At 42.2% G+C, this 10,469-nt stretch overlaps 1 protein-coding gene across 1 annotated transcript; it reads right to left on the bottom strand.

Annotated features, from left to right (window-relative positions):
- Window positions 1–337: 337 nt before the first annotated feature.
- On the bottom strand, window positions 338–9,247 carry LOC138952807 (uncharacterized). The gene is made up of 12 exons (XM_070324540.1): window positions 8,718–9,247; window positions 7,698–7,834; window positions 7,187–7,285; window positions 5,460–5,622; window positions 5,054–5,099; window positions 4,327–4,488; window positions 4,025–4,080; window positions 3,639–3,776; window positions 3,038–3,209; window positions 2,001–2,111; window positions 1,292–1,510; window positions 338–661 (listed from the first exon to the last, which is right to left on the bottom strand). Exons 1-12 carry the CDS (start codon window positions 9,125–9,127, stop codon window positions 446–448), a joined length of 1,929 nt encoding a protein of 642 aa, XP_070180641.1. The 5' UTR covers window positions 9,128–9,247; the 3' UTR covers window positions 338–445.
- Window positions 9,248–10,469: the final 1,222 nt, after the last annotated feature.

Raw genomic sequence — 10,469 nt, 5'->3', positions numbered from 1 at the left:
AAACAAAACAAAAACAATAGACAGACGGCTATATGATGGATGGACTTGCGGACGACTTACACTACCTAAAATACTGATCTTCTTCCACATTTACGAACATGTTTCTGTAGTAATAGTAAATTAACAATCTGACTATTGCTTTAAAATACACACACACACACACACGCACGCGCGCGCACACACAAATACACACACACACACACACACACACACACACACACTGACACACACACACATACACACACACACACACACACACATACAGCGAGAAATACAAAACCAAGCGATTAATACAACTTTAATTATTTATTTCTGAGCGTAGGAAAAAATGTACTAAAGTAATATAACTCTCAGTTAACCATGTTTGACCTGCGTATCATTTACTTCACACGGTGTCAGATTTCAAAGTTAAATTATGAATTCATCGTCGAATGTATAATTCAGTCTACGGATTAACAATGAGTTCTATAGTTTCATCCTGATTCCCCAGCGAGAAATTGAACTTGATATGTTGCTTCCCTTGGTAGTAGACGTTTACCTCGTAGTCACCGTGGAAACCGCGCACCTTGAACTGGTTTCCGGACTGCGAGAGGTCATGTGACTCGTCCGTCATCCATTGGTTCTCAAACAGGTCAAGGACACGGCGCCCTGCCGCTGTAAGCTGAAGAAGAACACCACAAGAAGGGATACATTTTGCATAACCAAACAAAAAATGTTGATCGAAAGAAAGCTATATTTTTTGCAGCCTTTGGTAAATAGGCAAAGGCTTAAATTTAATTCTTCAAACCGGGTACAAGTTATGAAAAAGTCACGGTGTATATCAACTCTACTGCAACAATACACGACAAAAAAATGAACCAAGCACTTAAGAGTTGCTCGTCTCCGAAACAGTGTTATCCATTGACTGCAAAGTTCATTTGATGACGAGAATAAGCGACAAGCAAAGTGACAGTGAGTCTTGTTTTTCCGTGTCTTATAAGTATTGTTGCTTTAGTTGACCGGGTTACTTTTAAAACAAATCTTCTCTAGCAAATCACACCTAGAAAATGTTTAAGAACACCATGTAATCAGCACACACAAAAAACACCTCAGCAGATATGCTCGCAAACGTTTAATAAATACAGAGATTGAACCGGCTATGGATTTGAATTAAAAATCACTTACAATCACCAGACATCAGTCTATGTACATCTTTGGAGAATAATTTGTGTGCAATCTTTCTTTGCTCGTTCCAAAAATATGTAAATTGGCGCAAAGTCTGCAACGGGCAATCTGCACTTAAACATACTACCTGCAAATTTTCACCCTTGACGAGGGCGGCGTGGGGTCCCCTCCAGTGTGTCTGGTCCCAGAAGCCCCAGAAGATGATCCCCTGCACAGCGGGGTGACCGTACAGAGCTCTCAGCGCTGCCTCGTACAGGTCCGCTCTCTTGTTCTCGTCCACAGCCACCACGTCCAGCTCCGTCACCCAGATGGGCACCCCGGCCGTGGACAGCAGGTCTAGGCGTTGCTGACAACGAAAAGGTTAACCCTGAGATCTGATGGAATCCGTTTATTGTAAATTCGGTTATAGTGAACTTTCGGTTACAATGAACTTTGCTTATGTCGTATTGTGGCTGTAGTGAACCACAGTGTTTATGACACTGGTCAAGAACTGGGTAATTTGATTGCTTCTAGTGATATCAGGACTGGAGGAGAGAGAAAACCAGCTACTCTGCATATACAAAATAGGGTCCACTTGTTGCACTGCTCTGTTGCCTTGTCTCTCTCTCTCCGTGTCGTTTGCCTGAATGCTTTGTTTTGCATTTGGTTTTCTTTTTTTTTGTTTAAAAGCTATCACACTCTACCTCATGTTTTCCTACTCTCCCTTTTGTTGTTTCTTCTCTCCAAAGTATCTGTCTTCAAGGGCACTTATTAACAGAGAGACTTGAATCTATTTTACACATTGAATCCTGTGAAAGGACTCAGTCATAGGTGAAGCAAGTCAAAGACGTATTAACCTTGATGGCTGTTGCATCGGGCGTGAGTCCCTCAGGGAAGTGACACTGAACACCCATACCGCTCAGTCCCACGTTGGCCGCCTTGTACTTCTTGGCTTGCGCTAGGTACTCCTGAAGAAATAGAAAATAAGATCTCAGTATGCGTTGCACTGCGCTTCTGGACCAGGACCCAGATCGGGCTGGGGATAAAAAATGGAGTGCATGCTTATGTCAATGGGTTTGTTCAAACAAAAACTGCAGACGAAATAGATTCAAATTTAGATGTTTGAGGGAGAAAGTGGGCGAGAAAGGGAGAGCATCTCTCTCTCTCTCTCTCTCTCTCTCTCTCTCTCTCTCTCTCTCTCTCTCTCTCTCTCTCTCTCTCTCTCTCTCTCTCTCTCTCTCTCTCTCTCTCTTTCTGCGTTCGTCTGTCCCTTTCTTTAAATGTATTTGTCGCGCTCTGCGTATGTTGGTCTGTCTGAAAGGGCATGAGAAAATAGGATACAAAGAAAAGAGAAATGGGCGGGAAGTTTCACTGATTTAATTTCGCTGATAAAATAAACATCAAGATGTGTAAAACGTACATCATCAAATTATTTTGTAGTCATCCTCGTAAAATATCTTCCTGTTTAAATGTTGATGACAAAATCATCTTCTTCTTCTTCTTCAGCGTTCCAGAATTTGTCTGGTTACGTGTGAGCTCGTTTGCCCATTTGGGTTCCCCACACTATACTCTGAGAGCATAGTCAGCTTCACTCCGCTTTCGTTGAGTAGGCATGCTGGGTATTTTCGTGTTTCCATAACTCACCGAACTCTGACATGGATTACAGGATCTTTTCCGTGCGCACTTGGTCTTGTGCTTGCGTGTACACACGAAGGGGGTAAAGTCACTAAGCAGGTCTGCACATAAGTTGACCTGGGAGATCGGAAAAATCTCCACTCTTAACCCACCAGGCGGCAGCGACCGGGATTCGAACTCACGACCTCCCGATTAGGAGGCCGACGTCTTACCACCACGCCACTGCGCCCGTCGACAAAATCATCAAAAGTGTACTGACCAGCGTAGCATCGCCTCTGACCACGACGTCAAAGTCGTTGAGGAAGAGCTTGACGTGGGGGTCAATCTGGTGGGCGAGACGGAACAACTCCAGGTTGTAGTCAGGGTCATGGAAACGGTCCTGGTACCATTGGAAGTGCAGTATCTCGTTGTTCACATCCCAGTGCTCCAGTCTGTCAACACATTACAACACAGTGGACACATCACAGGGAACTGATCTCTGTGAGCACATCATAGTTGACACAATGCAATGGAAGCAAAAAAGGTGATATAACAATAGGCTGCTACCACTAGCAGTCAACACACGACATCACAGTGAAAACAGAATTTAATACCAGCGTCCTAGTATCATTGGTAGTGCCAGCCTTCATCCCCTTCTAAAATTCAATATATACATGTCCCACCCCTTGTCTCCACAATGGCACGTAAAAGACCTCGGTCATTCTGCTAGGCTGAAAACACGCAATCAATTGTTTAACGTGACTATTGTGGCTGCTAGGTTTCCACTGAAAGGAAACGACACTAATTTCACAGCAATGGAATAACAAAGTCGTACAAAAGAAAAAGAAAAAAGAAAGTAAGAAAAGAAAAGAGCAACTCACAGTCCTCGCATCTTGTGCATGGTCTGCTGGATGTGAAGCTGCACGACGTGTCGCAGCTCGTGGGCCGAGATGTTCTTCTGCCAGTTCTGCACGTGCTTCTCTGCCGACCATACCAGGCTGTGACCGCGGACCTTCAGCCTGCACGTTCAGCAAGTTGTCACTGTCACAGGAGTTAGATGTTTCATAATAACGGTAAATTCTTGCATATCGCTTTACTAGATTAATATCCTTTCTATGAAATACAAGTCTACATTCACACTTTGCTCTTCACGGAAAAGCGTTACTTCAAATTGAAATCAGTACCAGAGAGAGAGAGAGAGAGAGAGAGAGAGAGAGAGAGAGAGAGAGAGAGAGAGAGAGAGAGAGAGAGAGAGAGAGAGACGTACCCGTGCTGTCGTACCCCATGGATAGCATCAAGGGCAGTCTGGTAATTCATGTGATTCTGCACGAAAACACAGTATAAACAGGTTGGAAAACAGGAAACGATGGTATCAATGCAATTTTGAATAATGAACAGACAGAAAACGACATGCAGCTGAGGAGATAATATCCTGACAGAGCCTGTAACAGTGGTAACAGTCTTCTTTTCCTTATTTGTTTATATTGTAATAATTTTAGTTTTTTGTTTTGCTCTAGCAGTAAACTGTTCATGCATTTGTGTCGTGCAACAATTCGAAGTGGTGCTTACCCTCTGATGTTCGATGGTATACCACTGGAGGGCGTTTTCGGGCACGGCCCAGTTGAAATGTTTGTGAATAAAGTCTTGGTATCTCCCATGAGAGGCGTTAGCGTTGTACTTTCCGGCGTTGAAAGAAGAACCGAAGGGAAAAGACTTCTTCGTTTGCAGCACCTGACCAAAAACAGTTTTAATGAGTATGTTCTGGTTCCTTTGATTGTCTCATTGTTATTTGTATGTCTGTCTTCTACAAAGGCCTTCAGGTCGCCGTGCTTGTGAAAGTGGGGGTTTTCTCCATTTTAAACGTTTCATAAACTAACCTTTCCTGTTGTTTGACCAAAACCATTGATACAATTCGGTCGAAATGAAACTGAGGCATAATTAGTCCTGCCAGCACTAAAACTCAAAGGTAATGTCGGTATGTAGTCATTGTTATCAATTAATCTCATCACAAACTGAAGCAAACGAAGAAACATTATTTCGACAATTTTGTGTATTTCTGCGGCATTCACGAGCAAACACTGCAAGATTTCGTGGTCTGGTTAGCTTGTAATCAATAATTGTAAGCCACTTTGTAGCAATTATTCAATGCAAAGCTTCATAGGCTGACAACCAGAGCTTGATTCGAGAACATTTCATAACAAAATATACAGGGTAATTTAATCTTTGACTGTAAGTGGATGCTATTCAACTACACTTATGTTTATACCATTTATGGAGACGTACAGTTGTCACTCACGTGAATTCTGACGTTGTTGTGGTGTACACCGTGGGCTGTTTGGACACTGAAAATCGAACACATTTTCTTTTATTAGTGGACATATGAAGAATCTTGTCAACACCTGTGGTGTTATGCATGATCGTTAATTATGAAGAACAATATGTAAGGCTATCTTCGTCGTCATCGTTATCTCATCACCGACACCGACGTCCTTGTCGTCGTCGTCGTCGTCGTCATCGACATCGTCGTCATCATATTCAGCAGCACTAGCAGCAGCAGCAGGAGGATCATCATCATCATCATCATCATCATCATCATCATCATCATCATCATCATCATCATCCTCACTGCTCTGGTACGTTTTGAAACTGTGATCTACATACATATGTGTACTGCAATGGACACAGATATGTGCAGAGCTTACTTGAAGTGGATGTTGCTCTTCCTGTGTTGGTCAATCTGCTGGTTAAGATATGACGTTGTTACAGGCGTGACGTGTTGCGCTTGCGTCACGGATGCGTCATCGACTTCAAAGCTGACCGATGCAGAGGGTTTGCTTTCAAAGTAGATTCGTGTTGATTTCAGAGCTGTGAAGGAATTAGTTGTGAAAGTCTTCGGTATGAAAGTCATTTTCACGATTTTTCATTCACAAGCACCTGGGAAATAAATCTCATGTTCCCCGGGAAATAAATCCCCGGTTACCATAGTTGCAGGAAGCCCTATTACATGGATAATCAAAAGCAAACCCAATAGAAACGCTCGAGGATTCTTCGGCTCTTTTCATTGGCGTTTCCCCAGACCTAAACAGACGACAAGACACTGCTTTGCAAAGTTCCAAAAACCAACTGGCAAACTGGCAAAAGTAAACACAAAAACAAAACTACTTCAATAAATTCGTCACAAACAAATGAAACCTACCGATATGTTATGTCTTCTTACAAAGTCACGGAGTGCGTGTATCTGTGTTTCGATACACAGACGTTCGGAGAAACACGAACGTCAAGTTCAAGTAAAACGACACCTGACACACACATTTTGACCCGTGCACAAGACGTTGTATCGATAAACGAAGCACAAGTAAGAAACAATAATAAAAGCAAAGAAAATAGCAACACGATATGCAAACATCTAACAAAGCCGAGCAAGCAGAATGACAGGTCTAATGAAAAACAAAGAGGTGCCGAGTCGGAAACAAGATCGCGATTATTTCCTTCGCTGCACGACGCAAATCTTCTGTGACCTTTGACCAAACGTAGCTTCCACATTCGATCACCGTGCTCAGCTTAGTATTTACAACAGAAAGCCGAGGGGGTGGAATACCGAGATGAACCTACAGAAATGTGCATCCTCAAACCTGACATATTCATCCCAACTCATTTAATGAACTCAAAAACACAGACAGTTGCTTTCACACGCCATCTTTGATTGCCAGTGGTTATCAAACCGGGACCCGTGTGGTTATCAGCACGGGACCCGTGTTTCAAAGCATGGCGTCCTGGGTTGATTGTGCACTTGTTTTCTCACTAGGCCAAAAAATATAATAGGTGTGGTTACGGTAACATAGCCAAAAAAAATAGGGTAGGAAGGTAGGCAATCACTTTTTTTTTTTAAACTTTTTTTTCTAATGTGTACAAATTAAACCTACTTGACAGAGAAATAAGTGTGCGACTCGGGCGCTTTCGCTTTCATTGCGTTTTCTGCACTCGTTTACTTGGTTTTTTGGGGTATTTTTTTGACAAATGTAATAAAAAGTTATAGGGTCGGCCCCAAAAAATAGGGTAGGTCGGGTTACCGTAACCACACCTATTTTTTTTTTAGGCCCTACCAAAATGATGACAAAAACGATGTTTGATGGGTTGTTGACAGACCAGCTTTTTTGTCGGTCCTCGGGGGGGCATATCGACTTTTGTTTCATATTTATTGACCGCGGCCTTCGGCCTTGGTCAATAAATATGAAACAAAAGACGATATGCTCCCCCTCGGACAGACAAAAAAGCTAGTCTGTCAACAACCCATCAAACATCTTATAATACAGCTAAAGGGAAACGTCATCGTCATCATCATCATCATCGTCGTCGTCGTCGTCGACATCATCGTCATCGTCGTCACCATCATCATCATCATCATCATCATCATCATCTTTTGACTTACGTTTGTGTGGAGCCACAAAGTCGCCCTGGACATGAACCCATCCTTCGGACACTTTGGCGTCAAAATGGCCGGCTGCTGCTACGTAGATGTGTGAGTCATCTAAAAGGGAAAATACTATTATTGGAAGAGAATAGTTTGCATGTGTGTGTGTGTGTGTGTGTTTGTGTGTTTGTTTGTTTGTGTGTGTGTGTGTGTGTGTGTGTGTGTGTGTGTGTGTGTGTGTGTGTGTGTGTGTGTGTGTATCGGTGTATAATTATGTGCACCTGTGGGTCTGTCTGTATTTTATCTGTCTGTTTGTGAGTTTGTCGTGCATGTGCACCTGTGGGTCTGTATGGAGAGATATACACCGACAAACAGAGTTATAGACCGAGACAGACGGACAGAGACAAACCGAACCAAACAACAACAAAACCACAAAGAAAACAGAAAATCCAATTACATTATCATACAGAAAAGAAACATGCGTGCAGAACATTTTAAAACGTAGACTACGTGTTCTCGTGTGACATACCTGTAAGCTGGAAACCGACATTAATGAGCAAGTTCTGGTCAGCATGGTCGTTGAGTAACTTCATCCAGGCGTTGATCTTGTACAGATGTCCAGGGAGGAGTGTCACCAACTGTGACGGTCCCTGGTAGGTCTCGTGTCTACATAGGGTCAAGAGAGATCTTACTAGTAGTCAAGAAAACATCACCAAAATGAATCTGCAGCCGCATGGTACCAGCATGCTGAGACATCATTTAATTATTACTGGATTGTCTGTTTGACTGTTTCTGTCCTCAAGTGCCTTGGAGAAGCTATATATAAGGACAGTAGCCAGAGTAAAATTATGTGTGTCCGTCTCTCAGTCACTGAGTGTGTATGTCAGTGAGTCGGCCTGTATATATGTGTGTTTGCATATGTATAAGACATGCCGAGGTTATCAGTATAATATAGTTAAAGTTGAAAGAAGTAAGGAAAAGTCGTATCGCAAGGTAATCTAGTCCTGAGGAGAACCATTGTATTTGTACCTAGACCAGACACGTGTTTCGACACTATTGTGTCTCATCAGTGGTCAGGTGGTACTGATGGCGAGAGTTGTCAACCCATGGTATCCAACTAAGAAGCAAACCACTCTCTGAATGGTAGCTTCTGTTGGCATGGGAGACTACCCTCATCTGACAACCCCAAGGGGATATCTGTGAAGGGAAATACTTTGATTTAAGGCCAAAGTGTAGAATTGATATTTATTATATATATATCATTGCTTGATATTCATAATGCATTTTGAAATGTCTTTTTAATTTTTTGACATGTTAATTATATAAATTGTATTGTAATTAACTTAACTTCTATTTCTTCTTGTTATTAATCGAGTTACCCTCAATGGGCGAGGGCCCGACGAAAAAAAGCATGTATACTTTGCTTATTCTGTTACCCTCGATAAATAAATAAAGTTCAAAAAGTTCTCTCTCTCTCTCTCTCTCTCTCTCTCTCTCTCTCTCTCTCTCTCTCTCTCTCTCTCTCTCTCTCTCTCTCTCTTTCACTGACCGTCCCTTGACCAGAACCGAGTGTTGTCCAGAGTGTTTATCGTTGGTCAGTGTGCACTGGGCAGGGTGTGGACACGCCCAGCCGGCTAGAGTCTCGAATCCTCCGCTTTTCAAGAGCTCCCCTGCAGTCTCGGCAATCAGACCTACGAGCAACAGCGAGAACAAGCAAGATGTCCAAGACGCCATGACGGTTTTTGTTGAAAGCACTCTGTCGTCGATCCTTTGAGGGTTAGGTGTTTGGATAAAGTTCAAGAACAGTGTCCCAAATTCAAGTTGTTGTTTGCGGTTGTTGTTGTGTTTGTATACTGTCAGCACTTTGGGTCCGGTACGGCTAGAGCGGAGTAACTTCCCAGTGAATTGTTCTTCTTTGTGGATATTTTTCTTAATTGTCACATCATCCCAGTGTTCCATACACAGTTGGAAGTGTGCAAAAAGATGTGTGTTTTTCTCAGAAAGAACAGTTTTAAAGAAGACAACTTGGAACCGAATCAGTTTGCTATATTAGCTTTCGCCCGTTATCAACCCTGTCAAAGTTGACGATAGATAACGTTTTTTTGTGGATAGGTGACCAGAAAGAAATTGTTCCAGTACTAATAAGGTCAAGGCAAAATATGTCTTCTATGCCAGTACAGTCAATTACGTCATATTAAGTTCTTTCGCCCAAAGATTGAAAAGGTTGACGATAAGGTAAAAGTTTGCATTTGGACAAGTAACCCACACGAAGGAATTGTTCCAGTACTAATAAGGTCAAGGCAAAACATGCCTTCTGTGTAAGTACGCGGTCGGCAATCCAACAGTCGAACAAGATTATTATGTGCTCTTTCGGCCTAAAAGCACACTGTTAGATATTTTAACAAGACTTAAAGGTCCTTGTCTACATTTTTATACCGAAATCGCCATTTGATCATTAAAATGCAGTCTATTATCTACAATTATCAACAATACACCCCCTTTCGATCAGGAAAGACGACGCCAGTGAAGCCGTTTGAAAATTCATTGTAGTATTCCAGCGTAGTACTCATAGTAGGATATCCTTATTTGGAAAATGCCAAGCGCAAAACTCCTCTCAAATCCCGTGCATTTCGTGCGTTTAAAAAAAAGCGTGGACAGCGCTCCAGTGTCAAACTGTTGCTGCACTTGTTTGGGCGTGGCTATAAGCATAGTGACATGAATTTGATTGGTCAGTATTTTTAGGCAAAGCACATGTTCTCAGCAAACAAAAAACAAAATATTGGAAGCGTGAGTCACGCTACCCAAAAATAAAATCTTTTTTTACATATTTTTTTTTTCTATAACTTTTTTCCCCATGGTTCATTTATCATCTGACATAACTTTTTAGCGAAATCTAACCATAAGATTATTGAAAAAAAGCAAAAATGTAGACGACCACCTAAGGTAGTGTTTTTGTTCGGACAAGTGACCCGGATAAAAGAATTGTTCCAATACCTGTAAGGTCAAGGTGAAACGTGTCCCCATGGAAGATACACAGAGGCCTTTCGAGTTCTTATCATGCGGGCATTTCTATTGTCTTTTTGTTGCAGTAGTACTTTTGTATGTGCATGCTATCATTTTTCCCATTTGGCAAAGAAGCATACATGTATACGCGCACTCGGACACACACGCACACAGACACACACATGCGCGCGCGAGTACACAAGCACGCACAAACGAACACGAACACACACACACACACACACACACACAAACACCATACAATTCATATGAAAACGAGCGTTGACTGAATAAGCGGAGT

Source organism: Littorina saxatilis, linkage group LG17 (assembly GCF_037325665.1).
Source record: "Littorina saxatilis isolate snail1 linkage group LG17, US_GU_Lsax_2.0, whole genome shotgun sequence".
Lineage (NCBI taxonomy): Eukaryota > Metazoa > Mollusca > Gastropoda > Littorinimorpha > Littorinidae > Littorina > Littorina saxatilis.
This window is presented reverse-complemented; position numbering and strand designations above follow the sequence as displayed.

What these genes read in the sequence shown, in the direction of transcription:
- LOC138952807 (XM_070324540.1), bottom strand. Translation starts at nt 9,127, where the DNA reads ATGGAACACTGGGATGATGTGACAATTAAGAAAAATATCCACAAAGAA. An exon ending in AAGAGCAACATCCACTTCAA is followed by an intron (nt 5,100 to 5,459) that starts GTAAGCTCTGCA and finishes TTCGATTTTCAG; the next exon opens with TGTCCAAACAGCCCACGGTG. An exon ending in ATGCACAAGATGCGAGGACT is followed by an intron (nt 3,210 to 3,638) that starts GTGAGTTGCTCT and finishes ATGTGTTGACAG; the next exon opens with ACTGGAGCACTGGGATGTGA.